Below are 20,301 nucleotides of genomic sequence, written 5' to 3' on the forward strand. Positions count from 1 at the left end.
TCACCGTGTGTACACACCATGACATTTATAATCACCAATGTGCAAAAAAAATAAGTGAGCTTTTCCGTTGTGCAGATTTATTAAGCTCGGTGAAGTGATAAAGTGTCTGGTTTTTATCACCGACCAATCAGCTCCCACTTGTTCTTTTTCTAACCAAGCCTGTAACTTCACTGTTAGGAGCTGATTGGCCGGTGATAAAAATCAGACATTTTATCACTTCACCGAGCTTAATAAATCTGCCCCTCAATCACAAAACATGCACCACACGATGTGTTCAACGTTAAAGGAAAGCTGGGTGCACACTATATACTGTGTGTGCCAAGCGAGATCGCAGGTGATGGGACTCGGTGGGGGGGGGGTGCATAGACACTTGTCAGCAGAGACAGAGGTCTGGCGGTGGCCATTCTGCTTTCTGGGGCATGGTCCTCGCTAGTGATGTATCTTGTTGGCCTTGAATGTAGGGCCCGCGGATGATGTTGCTGACAAACATGAGGTGTGCACTGTCAGCGCTGGACGATTTGACCATTTTGTCATTCCGATGTGACGAAATCTGCTAAATCGTTCAAAAAGTTGTCTCATTTATACCCAGCTTAAGTGCATGTGTGTCACTTCTGTCTGATAGGAGTGTCATGGGAATGTCAGGGGTATGTACAAGGTGTGGCTATTAAATAAAAACACTGATTCCATAATATACAGTATGTTTAAATATATTATATACATTTTAACTCTGTTACCCTTCTATGTACTCTCCTTCTGCATTCTTGCACTGCTGCATTATTACTGTTCAATGGTCAAAGCCGTGCTGTAGCTGATTATCTTCCAGCTGTATCTACTGTGGCTTCATCTTCTCTATCTCAGTAACAGCTTAATCCCTTGAGTACAGATTTGAATTTAGGGAAAAGAATGAAGTCACACAGTGCTAGGTCTGGCGAGTATGGAGTTTGATCTAGCACTGCAATCTGTTTCTCAGCCAAAAACTGCTTCGCAGAGAGAGCTATGTGGGCTGGTGTATTGTCTAGATGGAGAATAACACCATTTTGGAAAACTCTGGCCTCTATGATTCTTTCCCGCAAAGTTTCTAGGACATTTTTGGAGTAATGTTGAGTTACTGTTGCACCTCCTGGTACCCTCTCTGGCAACATAACACCTATGATATCAAAGAAAACAATTAACATGGCTTTGAATTTAGAATTGCGTTGACGCACTTTCTTCATCCTTGGTGATGATGGTGTTTTCCATTGCGTGGACTGGTGTTTTGTACTAGGATGTTTCATCATAGGTAATAACTTTATCTAAAAAATATGTATATGCTTGAATTTGTCCTAATATATTTGTACAAATTCACTTTTGATTTTCTTTCTGCTCAGCAGTGAGAAGCCTAATAGCACAAACTTTTGTCATGTTAAGATCTTGAAGCAAAACTTGCCTAAAGCCCCATACAGACTAGGCGATATTGTGAACAATAAAGCTCAGAAAGGGGCTTCTGAGCGATATTGTTCACAATATCCAAGTGTTTGAAAGTGCAACTTTATCCCCCTCACTGTTCTAGTGTACAAAGACACAACTGTCATAATTAGTATAAGCAGCACTTGCAGCAGCCACACTGTAGGTGCAAGTAATCTGTCAATCTTGGTTGACTGTAGCATAGCATAGGAACAGTGCATCAGAATCAGCATCTTGCGTGCTGCCTTCAGTTTTTATTGTGCTAGTTTAAATGTGGGAACCTGCTAGTTAAGTGCCATTTAATTTAAGATACTGTATCGATCTTTGTAATCCTTCTAAAAAAAGATTTTTTCATGGCAATTGTAGTGAAGTGCATGAATGGAAGAGGACAAACCTATAAAATCAGGACATCAATACAACTACATTTGTCTTCCCGTAATCCCTGCCCCCTCCTAAGTATCCCATCTGCGAGAGACAGTGTCAGAAATCAGCTGTCTGCTTTTGTCAAGTTTATTTACTAAGTATAATTTACACTATCAGCTCTGGCGTAATCTGGTTTAAGGCTATGGATGTATCACTCACAAAATCTTTCACCCCTTTACAGTGGCAAAGGTAGCGACTGTAAAATCACACTGTAAACATAAAAGGATCTGGTTTGTTGTTTTTGTCCCCGTTATATATTTTATTTTCTCTCTTTCAGGCACAGCAGAAACACAGCGCAAACTAAGCTGCTTTTGCCTAGAGTTATTCCCTGCAAAAATATTTCTGTTTTATACTTTGATAAATAGATCAAATATAAACACTGTTGACGGTCACAGGTCATGGAATACAACCCCAATGCAAACACTGTTATTTACCAGGCTGGTGAGGATCCGTTGTACCACCGGGCTCCTGAGGTGTGTGGCCCGCACAGCTGTGCCATCTTCTTGGCGGCACGCCAACCTGCTAGTTGCCCGAGTCACTAAGCCTGAGGATTGTTACTGCCATGCTGGCGTGCCACATGCTATGTTTCCCGACAAGTCCATAGCATGGTCTGTGCCATCTTGTCCACTATCATGTGATTTTGATTTCTCTGATCCTGGACAGGCTTATAGTCATTTGACCTCTACAACCAATCTGACAGCACGTCAAGGTATAATCTTCCCGGTTCACAAGGTTCAGATTGCTAGTGCAATAAATAACACTTCTTGCATCGATCCAATCAGTCATCCAAATCCACATATTACTGATACCATCAATATTACCGGTACCATCGGGCAGCCTATTCTGCTTTTCCATCTTTATCATCGATTTCATAATAACTATCCGTCAGCCGTTCCTGCTAATCATTGGTTCCATCCGATCCTGTTACCGTCAGTCCCAGCTGATCCTGCTAATAATTGGTTCCATCCTCTCCTGCTATCATCAGTTCTAGCCAATCCTGTAATGATCTGTTCCATCCAACCCTGGCAACATTGGTCCCAGCAAATCCCGCAACCATTAGTCCCAGCCGATCATGCTAATCGTCGGTTCCACCTGATCCTGCTACCATTAGTCACAGGTGATCCTGGTCACTTTGGTTCCATTTGATCCTGCGGTGAACAGGATCTACTGTTTCATCATCTTCTGCATGTGGAAAAACTATATCAAACCTCCACATCTTCAACATACCACTTGTCTAGTGTATTCGCAGCTAGTCTCCAGTCCGTAAACGTCAAACACCCAAGGTGACATTTACTAGGATGAGATATTTAGACTTTTTCAAATTTTTGTCAAAATGCCGAATTCCCACATTTTTTCTGAAATTGACAATTTCATAGGGTGCAAATTGATGTAAAAATCGCACTTTTTTTGCCACGAAAAGCTCACATTTTGACCTGTCAATTTTTTCTCACACTTCAATTCGCATTCAGATGTTTTCCCATTATAAAGTATACAACTCGCAAATTTAATAGGATGTGATTTTTGCGATGCAATCATCCTGGCGAGTTTGACAGAACCATGCAGAGACCAGTGCGATCTGTGCATGGTTCTGTCCAAAAAATGTGTAAAAAGTAAAAAAAAAAAAAAAATGGCGTGGGATCCCCCCTCCTGAGCATAACCAGCCCCGGCTCAAAGAACCGGTCCTGGTTTTCGAAATTCAGTGGACTAAAAACATAGGGGATCCCCATGATTTCTAAAACCAGCACCAGGCTCAAGGGCCGGTCCAGGTTCCCAAAATACAGGGACAAAATGAGCAGGGGACCCCATATTTTTGGCAACCAGCACCGGGCCCAAACAGCCAACAGGGTAATGCCACAGCCGGGGGAAACTTTTATGCAAATTCCCCTGGCCAAAGCATTCATCCCTGTGACTGGTCAGCCCAGACAGGGACCCCTCCAGAGTTAAGCCTGCCTGGGCTGAAGCCCGGAGCTGTCCCCGGTGCCCCTGGTCTGTGGGCAGCGGGCTGAGTGTTGTGTAAAAAAAAACTAAAACTAGGTTACATTGTTGTGGAACTACAAGTCCCAGCAAGCATGCACCATATACAGGCACTTGTTGAACCACAAGTCCCAGCATGCGGGGCATTACAAGACCGACTGGGTCTTGTAGTTCTACAGCAAAGGAAATAGTGGACTAAAAAAACACACACATACAAAAGTTACGTTTTATTACATTCGACAATCACACACACAATACGGTATGTGGGAGGAGACGAGATTGCAAACCATCTCAGCTTGCGTGCAGCTGGAGGAGCAGAGCGTTGGGGACTGGAGGGCATGTGAGTATAATTTCCCTCAACAGGTACACATGGATACTACTGGAGAAGAGGACCAACCGGCGGTGGACCCTATAGGTACGTATTGTGTATGTAATTGTAGAATGTAATAAACCTTTACTTTTATTATGTGTGTGTGTGTGTTTTTTTTGTCCACTATTTCCTTGCTGTAGAACTACAAGACCCAGCGGGCCTTTTAATGCCCCGCATGCTGGGACTTGTGGTTCAACACAGATCCTCTATTGTGGCTGGTCACACCCCTATTCAAGAGCCCCAACCTCTGCATTCTCCCGGTTGGCCCTACATGCCCCAGTCGGACACTGCATGTGGCAATACAAATAATAATGATTAGACACCTTAAACACAGAGTGGCTGATTCTGAGTCAGACACACGGACAGCAGAGACTACCTTTCCTTGCAGCAATCGCAATGCCACAGTGATTGACACACAACTGAGAATCCCACTTACAGCGTATTGAGAAAGTGCATATCTGTCACTGTGCATCTTCCATTACTGCACCATGAAAACTTGCACCAGCCGTATGCTGCCAGGTGGTTTCTCAGTCTGAGTAAATCAACGTCTCCTATATGATCAGCACGGTACCAGGCCCCTAAACATACACAATGCTCAACATGATAAATGGCAGAATGTGATATTTGCATTAATATTAGTCAAACCCTTTAACTATATAAGAATATCCAGATCTATAAATGAATGAATATTGAAAAAGTTTTCCTTTAAAAGCCAATGTGATACATGAGGGTAAGGTTAAAGTGGTCAAATATATTTATATAGTGATTTGGGAAGGGATCAGCTATAACCAACTCATCGATAGTGAATTTTTTGGTTGGAATCCGTGAACAGGTTTCCAACATGTTAGATTGTTGTTCCCATGACTCTGGCATCAGGAGAACAGCAAATTAGTCCAATACACTCCTGATGTATGGGTCCCTTTATAATAAGCTTTGGCTTACTGAATTTGTCAGTTTAGGGAAAAGACAATCATGTAACCCAGTGTTGTAGTTCATTTATGAGACACCGCTCACTGTACACCTGCGGTAGACGCCATGGTGATACTTCTGAGTTGAGAGATTATTTGCAACTGCGCATGTGTGACGTCTCCAGAAAATCCCTATGGCACATGTGTACCACTAAGTGTATGCAGAGACTGCGTACAAAGTCACTTACAGTAGAGCCAGTGGTGCAGAACAATGGGTGTTCCTGTCTGGCGTCTGGGAGGTGGAGTGGTGTCCACAAAAAGACAGTTTAATAAATATATGTCTACTTGCACAGGAGAAAAGCAAAAGAAATCATTCTCTTCCTGCTTTCTCCCACTCTGCGCATACAGATCTGATGGCAGTGGCGCCAAGAGGAAGGGGGGGGGGGGGGGGAGTGTGTAATTTTTACCCGGGCCTTGATCTGTTGGAGGGACTTCTCACCCCTTGCAGGGAAAGAGAGAACTAAATGTGGGAGAAAAATAACTAACTGTGGGAGAGAGAGAACTAACTGTTGCTGCAGCAGTATCTCTCTCGCTGTTCAGAGCTGTGTGCTGAGGGGGGCAGCTTCAATGGTAGCCTGTCCTCTTCTTCTCCCTGTGTCTCTCCTATGCCCATGCCCCCCTGTCCCAGTTTCTGTTCATTGACCATGCCTCCTCCATTGGCCACGCCCTTATTTCATAGAGGCCTGGCTGACCTGTCGCTGCCCCATTCTGATGGTAATATGTCGTAAATACTGTACTCAAAGGTGATTGCACATCATGAACCTCCCCAAGTTTCAAAAGGTCACTGTTATTCACAATTCCATATGCAATTCCGGCCCACTGAATGATTTTTCCAGTCCGTGCAAATGTGAGTGTCTGACACAAATCTGCGACTGATGCCGGCTGATCGAGGCCAGTCCTGACATCACAGACCCTCCTTTAAAATGCTTGGGCGTACCTACATTTTTTTGGACATTTCCAGAAATCGGCAAGTGTCCATCCCCCAAACTCATTTACAATCCATACACAATTTCTGTTATTATTTGGCCTTGCGTTGCGCATGTGCGTTATGATCCATATGCATGCTCAGTCATTCAATAATCACTCGTTCTACAAATTCGCAGATCAGCCATTAACACTGAATCAGTCCCTTAATACACAGTAACAATGGAGCCAAAATATAAACTGTGCCACGACTGCTCAAACAAAGATTATTTGTCATTTTAGTTATTATTAAACATGGACATGAATAAATGGGATAATCATAATACATTGTTTCTTGTGTGTATTTTGTGTCTTTTCATGAAAGCGTTAACTCCGCCACAGGCTATTCCATAAATCCCCTTATTGAAAATGAATATGGCCTTTAATCCAAATACTACACTATTTTCACTCCCAACCCTCAGTAAAGCAATTACCCCACCCAAAGCCATCAGTTCTAGAGCTGTTTAGAGATGTTAGAATGTAGGAGTAAATTGCAGGTATAAGAAGTGTAATATGGGAAACAGAAAAGAGACAATAGGATTTGACTTTCATCTGCAGGGAATGTTGTTTTATGATGCATGATGAGAACATCCGTAACACCCAATCAGATAAGAGCAAATCGCTTTGAGCTCTAGGAGGGTATAGACAAGGTGGTATATATTGCTATGGAAAATTGTAGAGCTCACAATCCAGACAAAACATTTGTCTAATCCAACAATAAAAGCCTCTAATGATGTATTTAACCAACAACTGAAAAGAACTGGATTTTCCACTGGGGAAGCCATTTCATTTTATTATGCAATAACATGAAGCCAGTTATAATAAAGAACAATCATCTCTGTAATTACTTACAATAAAAGAGCCGATCACAAAAGTATTTACACTTACACAGTGCTAGTATTTTGAAAAGTAAAGATATCCAGTCAGTTCCATATAGATTTCAGATTGGTGGTAACCGATACAGAACCTTGAGTATAAGTACTCCGGTACTTATGTAGTATCTGGGCGCCCGATTTAGAAATCGGGTCGGATCGGGCACATCGCATCGCATCGCATGCGACCATCGGATGCGATGCGATGCACCCGATTTTTCCATAGGATTCAATGTTAAAATGGTCTGAGTCCATTTTAACATAGAATTCAATGGGAAAAAGGGGTCCTTTTCATACCCCTACTATCCAAGTGGGCATGGAGTTGGATATAAACCTGTAGCGAGCCACCGAGCCCGAAGCGTGGCGAGCGGACGGTATTCTGTGTCCCCTTGCGGGGCTCGCTACGCTTCGGGCTCGGTGGCTCGCTACGCTCGCCACAGGTTTATATCCAACTCCATGCCCACTTGGATAGTAGGGGTATGAAAAGGACCCCTTTTTCCCATTGAATTCCATGTTAAAATGGACTCAGTCCATTTTAACATTGAATCCTATGGAAAAATCGGGACATCGCATGCGATATGGTCGTATGCGATGCGATGCGATATCGCATCGCATCTGATTGTATGCCTTAACTTAAGGCATACAATCAAAAAATCGGGCGCCCAGATACTACATAAGTACCAGTACTCCTGATACAGCTGCAACTGACCACAGCTGTGAGACTACAAAAGACACCTCCTGCAGCATTTGCGTATTGTCATACAACCGATGCTTATCAAGATGCAGCAACATTTGCATCCACCTCTAAGGGGGATTTTCAATCCCCGCCGCTATTTCCACTGGCATTTACGCGAACATGCCCCCTATTCGCTGATCAGCAGGCGGGACATTGTATCCCGCCTACCGATATGCGATCGAGCAAAACGCAAATGGGCCAGGGTCACAGCAGGGTCGGGACTTTCTGACAGTTGTGACCCGGGATTGTCAGGCCTTTTGTCCTAAATCAACTTATTCTAATATGTACCTGTTTTATTTTTAAATTAGAACAATTAATAATAATAAAAAAATATTTCCAATAGTCTAATACATATAGCTTATACAGTAAATCACCAGATTTAAAGAGGGGGGGGGGGGGGGGGGTCAAGGTATCATCGTACCTGGGGTACCTGCTGTGGAAACAGAAAACCTGGGTCCCATTTACAGCATGGAGAAAGCCTTAAGCTGGGTACACATATATACAATCGTCGGGCCGTTCTTCCGTTCTGGGACGAACGGCCGTTCGATTGTATAGGTGTGTACGCTGTCCCGACTCCCTCTGTAGGATCGATAAACAGCCAAAAACGGTCTTGTCCGTCCATACTCGGTCGGTCGAAGGTTCAGTGCTGTTTAATATTCATCCGACAGGACATGCCCATATCGGAACAAAGGTGCAGTGTGTACACACGTTCGATCGATATGCTGGCCGTTCTTGCGATTATACTGCCAAAGCTGGAACGCCCATGTGGGCGTTCCATAGCTGCATGATCTCCCCTACAGCACAAGAAGCGTTCACCTCTCCCCATGCATATTTAAATAAATAATCATAATATACATGCACCCCATCTTTATAGCAGGTCGCCGTATCTGTCCCTAGTCACCCTGCCGGCTGCTATAAAGACAGGGTACATGACTACAGTCAGCCGGCAGGGTGACTATGGACAGAGCAAGGAAAGAAAAGATTTGTAATGGGATAATAAAAAAATTTTTTGGGGACAAATATAGAGCCAGGCTCCCATATACCAGGCTTGACACTCAGGGTATTACTATTATTATCTCTCCCAGCGTTGCTCTCAATCAGCAACCCGATGCACCTTTTCTCGGTATTGAGCCTTTTGGATCAAAGTTCCTACAAAAGGACACTTACTACAAAGAGTTACGTTGTCCTGCAGTGAATGGAGTGCTGATTATATATGATTCCTGCAGTTAAGATGAGCTAAAGAGATGTCGGGGAACAGTGGCTTGTAAATCATAAATTGTCGGCAGATTTAAAGCTTCAACATTGATTAATGTCTTAAAGTGATGCCTCTAATGTGCAGTGAAGCATTAAATACATTAGTTAACAGCAGGCAAAGGGTTACAGGGTCTGTCTCATACACCGTGCTTCCCTGACAAACTGCTATAAAGATGGGGGAAAGCATCTAGTCAGCTGGCAGGGTGACTATGAACAGATACGCAAACTGTTATAAAGACGGGGGAAAGCGTCTACAGTCAGCCGGCAGGGTGACTATGGACAGATACCGCAAACTGACTGTAGTCGCGTACCCTGTCTTTATAGCAGTTTGCCGTATCTGTCCATAGTCACCCTGCCGGCTGACTGTAGACGTTTTCCCCGTCTTTATAGCAATTTGCCGTATCTGTCCATCTGTCCATAGTCACCCTGCCGACTGACTGTAGACGTGTACCCCGACTTTTGTTTAGGTTCTGTACTCACACCTCTTTGTTTTGGTATGCCCTTAACCCAGCCCATTATGATAATTTTGTTTATATATATATCATGTCAATAGCCCAAATCGAGAGAGTGTGTAAGGTGAAACAATCTTGTACAGGTGTGTACGCGCATATCGGCTGTGTTTTGTGGATGGACCATCGCGTCTATGGTCGGTCGAACGGTCGTAAGAAAATAGGGATTGTATATATGTGTACCCAGCTTTATTCTGGAGCTCTCTGGAGAGCCTTATTCTGGAGCTCTCAGGTGATGCTGTTATCTCCTAGCGCCGACACTGCACCCATGTGGAGTTTGTCTCTGATCTGACCTGGTCTGGAACAATGTTCCAAATCCTGAGTCAGACCCAGGACTTTAGTGGACATTGGGGCAGATGTATTAAGCCTTGTGAAGAGATAAAGTGGAGATAATGTATAAGGTGATACGCACCATCCAATCAGCTATGTTTGAAAAATGACAGTTAGGAGTTGAATGGCTGGTGTGTTATCACCTTCCACTTTATCTCTTCACCAGGCTTAATACATCTGCCCCATTATTCTTTATTTCAATTTTGTTTGGAAAAAAAGAAAAAATAGTAATTAATGGAACAATAGTGAATTGTTCTGTTCCTTAGTAATCAAACTTGCAATTTTCAGCTACATAATCGACTACTCCATAATATACAGGACTTTGAGATGATAAGGGAGTAGAGGGATCCTAAAGCACAGAGAACCAGATAATGCCTTGCTGGCAGTAAAAGTATAGCAATGTAATTAGGGACAGTAAAATTATTTTAAAAAAAATGCATTATTATTTGAATAACTTAGTTTATTTAAAATATTTTGTTTTAAAATCAAATAAAAAGATTTAAAAAAAAAAAAAGTTTGTTTTAGTATTTTTATAATTAGTTATATTTAGCAAGTGTAAACTAAAGCCCAAACCTGACCTTCCAGTCTCAGTGTAATCCTGTAGGTCTGCACAAGGGGGATATAGAACTCTATTTGTTTGTAAAAGAACACATTTTGTTACTAAAAAACAAAACATGTCTGCTTGAAATACATATTTTTTTAATTCAAAAATATGAGTGGGGTCCCTCTTCTATTGTTTACCAGCACTATTGCTTGTACCTAGGATGGTATAGAAAAATCAGGAGGAAAATGTGAGGTCCCCCTCGCAGCCTTTACTAGGAATGATGTCCAATAGGAATGATGAACCACAAGTGCCAGCATGACAGGGCATTTAGGGGAGTCTACAGTCTCTCCCCAAACTTGGCCAAAAATCATTATTTTTCACAAAATTGCTAAATAATTGCCAAAATTGCTAAACTACTGATCTGGCCAAATAATAAGGGCGCCTGTAGCACTTTGGAACAGAATACCCAGGGAAGCACAGTATTGCTCAGATGCCTCAGCAAGAGACATTTCAGGTAAGACACGTCACATCAGCCTTATTTCTAGGATCTGACTCCCCTTAATCTGCTTGTCACATTCTTATTTATACCCCTTTCACACAGAAAAATCCCAAAAACCCAGGTATTTCCCGGATACAAAAACCCGGGTACAACTAGACAGCAAGGGGCTGACCCCCTTTCACACAGGAGCAAAAACCCGGGTATTTCCCGTGTCGACCACTTTCACACAGAAGCCGGATTTTTCCTGCAAAACTCTGTGTGTCATAAGAAAAGGACAGTTTTAAAGGCACACAGAGATGAGATCATGAAAAGTGGGAGGTGACTGCTCACTGCATTGCATTAAACATGGCTGACAAGTTGCAGAACACCCTCTCTATTAACCTAAATACTATGACACAGTAGAAGTACAAGGACACATTGGTTGTATGTTTGAAAGAACTTGTTTTATTTTTCACAAAACATGTTTTATGCAGTTCACTTTAAATATAAAATGTTTTCAAATATAAATCTTTAGTGGTCATAAATACCCTTTCAACACTGAAACAACATTGAACTATTGCAACACGAGGTAGAATATGTATTTAGCATAGGTCTACTATCAGTGGTGGGTGAATAGGTTGTGCTGCCATCCAAGCTGATATTGTATAGGGGAGACACACACCTAGTCTGACTGTCCAGCAGCCACACCTTTTCATCCGGCACTGTATATATAGATAAACACTTGTATTTGCAATTTTTGGTACCTGTAGGGCACAGGTCTTCAACCTGTGGCCCTTCAGATGTTGTGGAACTACATGTCCCCGCATGCCCTGAGTTTTTTTGCCATCCTACTATAGGAAAAAATGTGGCAATGTATGGTGGGACATGTAGTTTCACAACATCTGGAGGGCCACAGGTTGAAGACCTGTGCTGTAGGGCAATTCGAAACACTCTGGCTCCTGCCGGGCAGTGAAAACCCGCACGGCCAGGAATCTGTGCCACACACAGCAGTTTACAATGATGGGATCCGGCTGAAACCAGGCGGCCTGGGTGAATGGTCACATCTGTGCCCATTATTAACTACGGTGTGTGGCACGGCTTCCTGGCCGTGCGGGGTTTCGCCATCCGACAGGAGTCGGAGTGTGTGAAATAGCCCTTAGTACACCCCAAAAAAATATAAATATATAAATATAAGCCCCAAACAGGGAATTTTTTTATTGCCTTAAAGATAAAGAAGAAGGCATACTGTGTACACATTATAGATTATGTTCAGTCACATATCTAGAGTATACTCTATTTGTACACATTTAAATAAAAAAAAAGTTTGAGAACTTTGATTCAGCTCCAAACTGAAGAACCAAATTAGCTTTTTTGAGGCTCATAAACTAAAGAACCATTATACTCTACTGTGTACATCAAAATGGAACACAGCATTTAACGGGCCTTGTAAGTGCCACTTTTTAAGCAAGAAAAATTGAACGAGCCCAGAAAAAATATAAAAAGAACAACCATATAGCAACATTACTACAAATGCCTGTAGGCAGTGCTGATTACAGTGCTAACAGGAGTGTTATGATTACTGGCATTCACTGAATCATCAGCATAATTTTTCACATTGCCATATTGCCTACTATATCCTGTGCCATTGACAGTATCATGCACTGTCTCCTGTGGACTGGTATTGGCATGTGGCCTACTTGGCTGTGTGGCATGTGAAAAATTATTGCCCATGTTTTCAGTATAACTACGCCCTTGGCCCTGCACAGTAGTTTGGCTTGAATTTGAAGGCATAAATGTATGGCCTCTGTGTGGAGGATTACAATAATCACCCTCAGCGTACGGACTACACAGCTTGTAAGGCTGCGGATTCTGTAATGTAGACACCATATTGGTAAGGAAGGTCATCTGTGCATCTCGATTTTCACGCGCTATGCGTTCGTGCAGACCCACCAACTGTGTGAGAAAGGAATCTTGCAACTGTCTCTCGTTGTCAAAGAAGCGCTGCAGTCGGGCATCCTCTTGAGTTTGAAATTCAAGATCGGACTCTCGGAGATGATCTACCAGGATTCTTGACATTGAGCGCATAGCAAGCTCCATCTTTGACGTTTTTTTCTTCCTTGCAGGTACATCAAATACTAAAAATAAAGGAAAAATCATTACAATCCAATAGCGGCATGCCAGTGTGTGTGTGTGTATATATATATATATATATATATATATATATATATATATATATATATATATATATATATATATATATATAGAGAGAGAGACTACTACTACTGGTTCCCACAATACCCCTCTCCAGGGCACACCACACGTGTGCTGTAGTAGTGGGTGCGGGGTTGTTACCTGTGTTACAGTGGGACTACAGGTCCCAGCAAGCCTGCAACACATGCTGATACTTGGAAGAACCACAGGTACCAGCATGTGGGGCATTAAAGGCCTGCTGATACCTATAGCCCCCTGTACATCTATTAAAATAGATACACAAACAATACTTGAAAAACTTACTGTTACGACGCAACGTTGGGGTCTCAGTCTGTGCAGGAGTGGGTGTCCCAGATGGAGTAATGGTGCTGGCTCCACTGTCCTCAACCTCAGCCTCTAATGGATCAATTGTGTCCTCCATGGCAGCAATAGGATCAGGGATGCTGTTGTCTATGCTGTCTTCCAACTCCATTATAGGTGGGCAAGATGGGCTGCATTCTGGAGTTATGCTCCGTGATGAAGCTGCACTGGATGATGATATGGCAACAGGGTTCACCAGGGCAGAATTGCCAAAGACCTCGTTACATTGGTCGAAGTAAACCCATTCCATCCTCCCAGCACCACTTTTCCTCCTGTTGTTGTCACAAACTTTGTTGTAGTACCTGCGCAGAGCTTTTAGTTTGTTGACCACCTGCTGCTGGGTACGCACAATGCCCCTTGAAGTGAGGACCTTGGCAATATTGGTGTAGACTACAGCGTCCTTCACTGTGCCAGTAATCTGTTTGCGGATTTCTTCCTCCCCTCTGACATTGAGCAGCTCACGGATCTCCTCATCTTTCCAGTGTGCCATGGCCATTTACTGCTGCGCTGCACGCCTCTGCCACGTGCGCTCAGCCAATCAGGGAACCTGTAAAGATCAGCCAATCACGCAGCGCCATGCTGCACAGCCAATCAGCATGATTTTTCAATAGTCGGGAGAAAAACACGGGTCGGAGCCTTTCACACAGCCGCAAACACGTGTCTGACACGGGAAAAACCCAGGTAAATACCTGGGTCGAAGTCCCGGAACTTTAGACCCGTGTTGACCCTTTCAGACAGAAGAAAAACCCGTGTCGACACGGCAAGAGCAGGGAAATTACCGGGTCTTTTTTTCTGTCTGAAAGGGGTATCATTAATGTATTTTATTTAATGCATGATCCTTTTTTAGTAGCATTTCGATCACCTTTGGACTGAATTACATTCCCATTCTAGCATTGTACATGTGATGCTCTGTATGTTAAAACTTGACAAAATGCCTGTTGAGCGCAGGTGTAAAGACAATTATCCGTCTATTGTGTTCTTGCTGACTAGTATACATATGAATCCTGCATGCAGGACAAGGGCATCTTCTCATTCCAGGTTCTCACAGCTTGCTGATCACCATGAATCCCTTCCTGTATGCACACTTAACTGCTCAGTTAATGCCATGCAAAAGAGAAAGTTTGGAGTGCACATGCCCTTTTGTGACAGACCCTGCCTTCTTCAAGATGTGTCTAATTGATCATTACTTCCTATGGATGTGATGTGATGGAAACACAATGGTGACATCAGTGTGGGTGCAAATGTTTGCACTTGCTGATGAGAAGTAAGGTGCCTCACCTATGGCATATCACACAAGGCCTAGGTACTCTGGTTTCCTCCCACAGTCCAAAAATATACCGGTACTGTAGGTTATTTGGCTCCTAACAAACTGAACCCTAGAATGAATGTGCGTGAACAGTACATGTGGTAGGGAATATAGACTGTAAGCTTCACTGGGGCAGGGACAGATGTGAATGTTCAACTATTCTCTGTAAAGCGCTGCGGAATATGTGTGCGCTATATAAGAAACTGTTAATAAATAAATGAATACAGCAGGTGCATTTTACCTGTGTTATGGGTTAGTGCTCAGCCTGTTCCTCCCTGCAAACATTTCTGACTTTTAACTCTGATCTGAGGTAGTGATGGTCGAAAGGCCTAGTACTATACCAGTGGTTCCCAACCCTGGTCCTCAAGTACCCCCAAAAGTGCACTTTTTCCAGGTCTCCACACAGAATCACAGCTGAAATAATTAGCTCCACCTGTGGATCTTTTAAAATGTGTCTGAATAATGAGTGCACCTGCTGGGTAACCTGGAAAACATGTACTGTTGGGGGTACTTGAGGACCAGGGTTGGGAACTAATACTATTAATGGATTGCAAGAAATGCACATTTCCAGGTTTCTTTAAAGTGGAATTTGCACTCTTATAACCATGCTCATTCTCAAGTATATACAAATATATGCTGTCAAGGACCTGGAAATGGACCTGAAAATGAGATATGCTGGGCGAACTTGCAGAACATGCCACTGATGATGATGATGATGATGATGATGAAGACAGTTGCTTTCAACAGCATTTGGAATTGGGACAATGCACTTGCATATATGTGGCCAGCTTTAAATATAGGTGTGACACCAACAGTGGTTAGAGTTCGTGTTGCAGTGTGGATCGTGCCTCAGCTTCAAGACAATACACTTCCCTGGTTCTCCAATGTAGGCCAAAGGCCAAAGATGTCAACTTTTATTCAACAGGATCACTTAGTCATTTTTTAGCTGTTGCAAAATAAAAGTTTACAAAATGCAACATAGGGGTCAATGCAATTGTTTGCGAATGGTGCGTTGCAATGCCGGCGATAGCACCTGGACTTGCACCTCTCACGACCAGAAGTCTTCTAAATACGCGACCTATGATCATTTTCCAATATCTGCTGGTTGATAATTGCTTTGTGGATTCACATTGTACTTCATGTCCTGCTCCTCCTGTCATACATCGTGGCATTGTTTCCTTAGAGGTGTCACTCTGTGAGGCAATGGAGTCCTCTGCTGCCGAGCTCCTGCTCCCAAGGGGGCCCCTGTCCTCCCCTGTGAGTTTGAATCAGTGAATTGAAAGCTGTCAATATCGCTTTTGTGGCTGTCTCCTCCTCCTAACATTCCACAGCATGAAAGGAGGTTACCAGGAAAATGGGTGTCCATTGGGTTATTTCTTTATGCAGCTCAGTCACTTTGGGGCCAATTCAGACTTGTTCGCACAGGTCCAAATTTGTCCCCATCCCCTATAATGGGGACTGCACATGCGCGATAATGCATGACTTCTTTTATGCGCCATGGCACTTGCTGCCTGATTGACAGGCAGATGGCATTTTGTGGTGGGCATCAAGAATTTTATGGGCGTGCCCACAAAAACAGTGGGCTCGCCCATAGCAACGCTGGGTGGCCCCCCCACCAAACAAAGGCGTGCCCCTGCCTGCTCGGGATGGGCGGATGAGATCACATGATGTCAGCGCCAGCCCTCAAATCGTCAGAAAGTGCTCAAATGAAAAGTCCTGGGTTACTGTTCACAATGAACAGAGGAAAAATCATTTGATGGTCATTAACCATCGAATGAGTTTTCCTCTGTGTGGGTGCATGCGAGCAGATGTGTAAGTGCTCCCATCGGCTCGCAGGGATTCGTTTATCTGCTCCCTATGCAGTGAATATACCCAGCCTAGCGAGCAGGTCTGAATCGGGCCCTTTGTTCTGCAGTGTGAGGTGAAATAATTTGGTGTAAAATGTCCTGCAGTCTAAAAGGTGCCGGAGGACTCACCTGCAGTCATTAGCCCAACATTAGAATCCCGACTGCTAAAAGCCAGACCAGGGCCGTTTCTAGACAGTTTAGCTCCCAGGGCAAAGAAATAAAAATGCGCCCCCCCTCCCCCCCCCCCCCCAAATATATAACATGGTACAGAAGAAATTGCGCGCGCCGAGGGCGCGCGCGCCAAAATAGGGTGTGTGGTTTATTTGTCGAAAGGGGCGTGGCTTAATATAAGGGGTTTGGTCTAGCAGGACAACAATTACCTTACATCTCACTTTTGCGACCTGCATGACCAGACATTGGTTACCGCAGGAATTGTCATTGTCCTCCAGTGGCGTAAGTTCATCCCAATTGCCCGGAGGCAAGATAAATGTTGGTGCCCCCCCCTCCCCAATACAGACACATACACACCTCTGTCCCGCAAAACAATGGGTATGGCCTCACAACTATTTCTTGGCCTCTGAAGGCATGATGAGGAGAAGTGGTGAAAAGTGAGAGAGTGGGGGGGCGTGAGAGAGGGGAGAAAAGGTAAAAGTAAGTGTGAGAAGTGTGGGGGGGGGGTGTGAGAGAGGGGAGAGTGTGTGAGAGATAGAGAGGGTGAGGGCTGAGCGTAGAAAGGGGTGTGAGAGAGCGTGAAGAGACAGAGTTGAGAGAAAGGGGGAGAGAGTGTGAGCGGGAATCAAGACAGAGGGGTTAAAGAGAGAGGAGATGGGTGAGAGGGTGAAGAGGAGAAAGTTTGAGAGAGAGGAGTGAGAGAGGGGGATGAAAGCAGAAGAGTGAGTGTGTGAGAGGTGGAGAAGGGGGATGAGAGATATTGAGAGAAGTGGGGAGGAGTGAATAAGGTAGATAAGAGAGATAGGGGTGAGAAAAGGAGAGAAGGGTGAGAGTAAGGGAGGGGGGTAAGTGTGAGAGAGGGGAAGAATAGAGGGGAGGTTGAGAGGAGAATGAGTGTGAGAAAGAGGGAGAAAAGAGAGAGGGGGTGGGATTAAGTGTGGAAAAAATAGGGAGAAAGTTAGAGATAGGGGGGAGGAAGTGTGCGAAAGAGGGAGAGAAGAGAGAGCATTGATAGAAGTGTGCAGGGAGCAGCATACAGATCAACATTACCTTCTCTGTGTCACTGGATCCCGTAAGAATGGGAGTGCTCATGGGGGGGTGCCCAATGTCCCACGGAGGTGTTGCAGCTCCCAGTATGTGTCCTGGCTCCCTCCAAGAGTGGTATACGGCCTGCTTCTGTGTGAGGTGATATGCGGGTCGTCCGGCTTCTGTGATATGTGGGTTGGCTGTTTAATATGTAAAAAAAATCACATAAACGACACGGGTTGTTCATTCATGTGTCTTGGTGGCCTTCCAAAATCCTCCACTTTCTCTGTCACTCAACACAAACACACACCTGTTTCACTCAAACATGCACAGTCACGCTACACTTAACAGACACACACATCTCTGTCACTTAACATCCACAAACCTGTTTCACTAAAAACACACATGCAGCACTGCACACCTCATAACATACACTTCTGTAACTAAATAAATACACACATACTGTACACTTATAAACATCCATGCACACAGACTGCTTAATTATTAAACACGCCTCCTCGCACATCTCACATTATTTTGCATAAATGTACCCATTTATTTGGGCTGCAGATAAAGAAAAAATAACCCATACTCACACATATACCTACATAAAGGGGGTCATTCTAATTTGTTCGCATCCACAGTGCGTTCGCATGAGGAATCGATGTGCGTATGCGCTGGCGCATGTGTATCGCCACACTATTCGCCAAGCGCAGGCACCCAAAACTGCGGGCAGGGGTGGCTGCGTATATTCGCACCCAGCATTTTATGGTTGTTCCCATGGTAATCGGCCCGTGACGTGGGTGCCAGGGGTGGACAGCTGACATCACCGGATGTCAGCTGCCTCCCAAGTTCCTCTCGAGTGTGCACGCATATCTAAGTGAACTAAGAGTCACTTAGATCTGCGTGCACGTTCCACATCATTGGATGGTCAGCGACCATCGAATCATGTGGCTGTTTCCACGTAGCCTGCGAATGGATGTTTATGTTAAACATCCATTTGCAGCCCATGAGAAGGGACATGACATGCAAGGGGGGGCGATCGGACCGACATTTGGCGGGCGACGTATCACACACCAATACACATGCATATATAGTCATACTGTCACACACTTATACATACCTACACTTATGCATACATATATTCACACACCTATTCACCCATGCACACATTCCAACAGTATAATTACACACAGATAAATACATACAGTATATTATAGTTGCACACACAGACACAAATACATACTGTATATAATAGTTACACACACACATACTGTACATAATAGTTACACACACACAGATAAATACATACTGTACATAATAGGTACACATACACACACACACACACACACACACACACAGATAATTACATACTGGATATAACAGTTAAACACACACACAGTCACACTCACCATGCTGCTGCTGCTGCAGGGCCTGGCTGGAAATGACTATGTGTACAGTCCAGTCCCGTTTAGCCACGCCCCCTTTTCGGACTGCTGCTCCGGAGCCACTCGTTCCCTCTTATCTGGCTGCAAGGAAGGTGCAACTGCTGCACAGTGCACTAACTGCAGCTGTATTGCAGAAACTGAAACTAAAATTAAGCTCCCAGCAGCCCTGAGCTTCCTGCAGCAAGGTCTGCTAGGAGCTGTAGTTTTTTTTTTTTTTTTCATTTTCTTTTATGCGAGTGCACCATGCTCCTCTCTCTCTGTGCCCCCCCTAGTGGCTAACGCCCGGCGGCAAATGTCTCCATTGCCTCCGGGAGTTACGCCACTGTTGTCCTCCCGCACTTAAGTTGGCCAGCTGAAGGCCACACAGTGACCTAGTACACCTCACAGATCAAGGCCAATGACAGCCTACTTAAATCATTATACACTATTTATACGTGATTCCCATAACACATTACGTAGCACACTGTGATGACAATTACACCTTATGTCGCACACCATGATGACAATTACACATTATGTCGCACACCGTGATGACAATTACACATTATGTCGCACATCATGATGCCCATTAGACCCCACACTGTGATGCCCATTACACTCCACACTGTGATGGCAATTACGCAATACTCCCCACACCGTAACGCCTATTACACATTCGGTACTTGTGTAATATCTGGGCGCCCGATTTTTTCATTGTATTGCATCGCATCGCATGCAATACAGTGGCATACAATTCATGCGATGCGATTTTTCATTGTAAAGACCCGATTTTTAATTGTATAGTCACCCATGGGTGATTTCATACCCCCACTATCCAACTATGCATGGAGTTGATCTTATATAGTGTGGCGAGCGCAGCAAACCACCGAGCCGGAAGCGTGGCGAGTGCAGCGAGCCCCGCGAGGGGACGCAGAATACATGTAAAGTAATCTGCGTCCGCTCGCCACACTACAGTATATAAAATCAACTCCATGCTTAGTTGGATAGTGGGGGTATGAAATCACCCATGGGTGGCTATACAATGAAAAATCGGGTCTTTACAATGAAAAATCGCATCGCATGCGATGA

The 20,301-nt window shown here is 44.1% G+C and overlaps 1 protein-coding gene across 1 annotated transcript; it reads right to left on the minus strand.

The window, feature by feature from the left end:
* Positions 1 to 854: 854 nt before the first annotated feature.
* Positions 855 to 14,232, minus strand: LOC146009712 (uncharacterized). Its single transcript, XM_083150168.1, has 3 exons — positions 13,379 to 14,232; positions 12,926 to 12,999; positions 855 to 1,292 (listed from the first exon to the last, which is right to left on the minus strand). The coding sequence occupies exons 1-3, from the start codon at positions 13,929 to 13,931 to the stop codon at positions 855 to 857; spliced, it is 1,065 nt and encodes a 354-aa protein (XP_083006294.1). The 5' UTR covers positions 13,932 to 14,232.
* Positions 14,233 to 20,301: the final 6,069 nt, after the last annotated feature.

This window comes from Crinia signifera, chromosome 6, assembly GCF_055691185.1.
Source record: "Crinia signifera chromosome 6, ASM5569118v1, whole genome shotgun sequence".
NCBI classification, from domain to species: domain Eukaryota; kingdom Metazoa; phylum Chordata; class Amphibia; order Anura; family Myobatrachidae; genus Crinia; species Crinia signifera.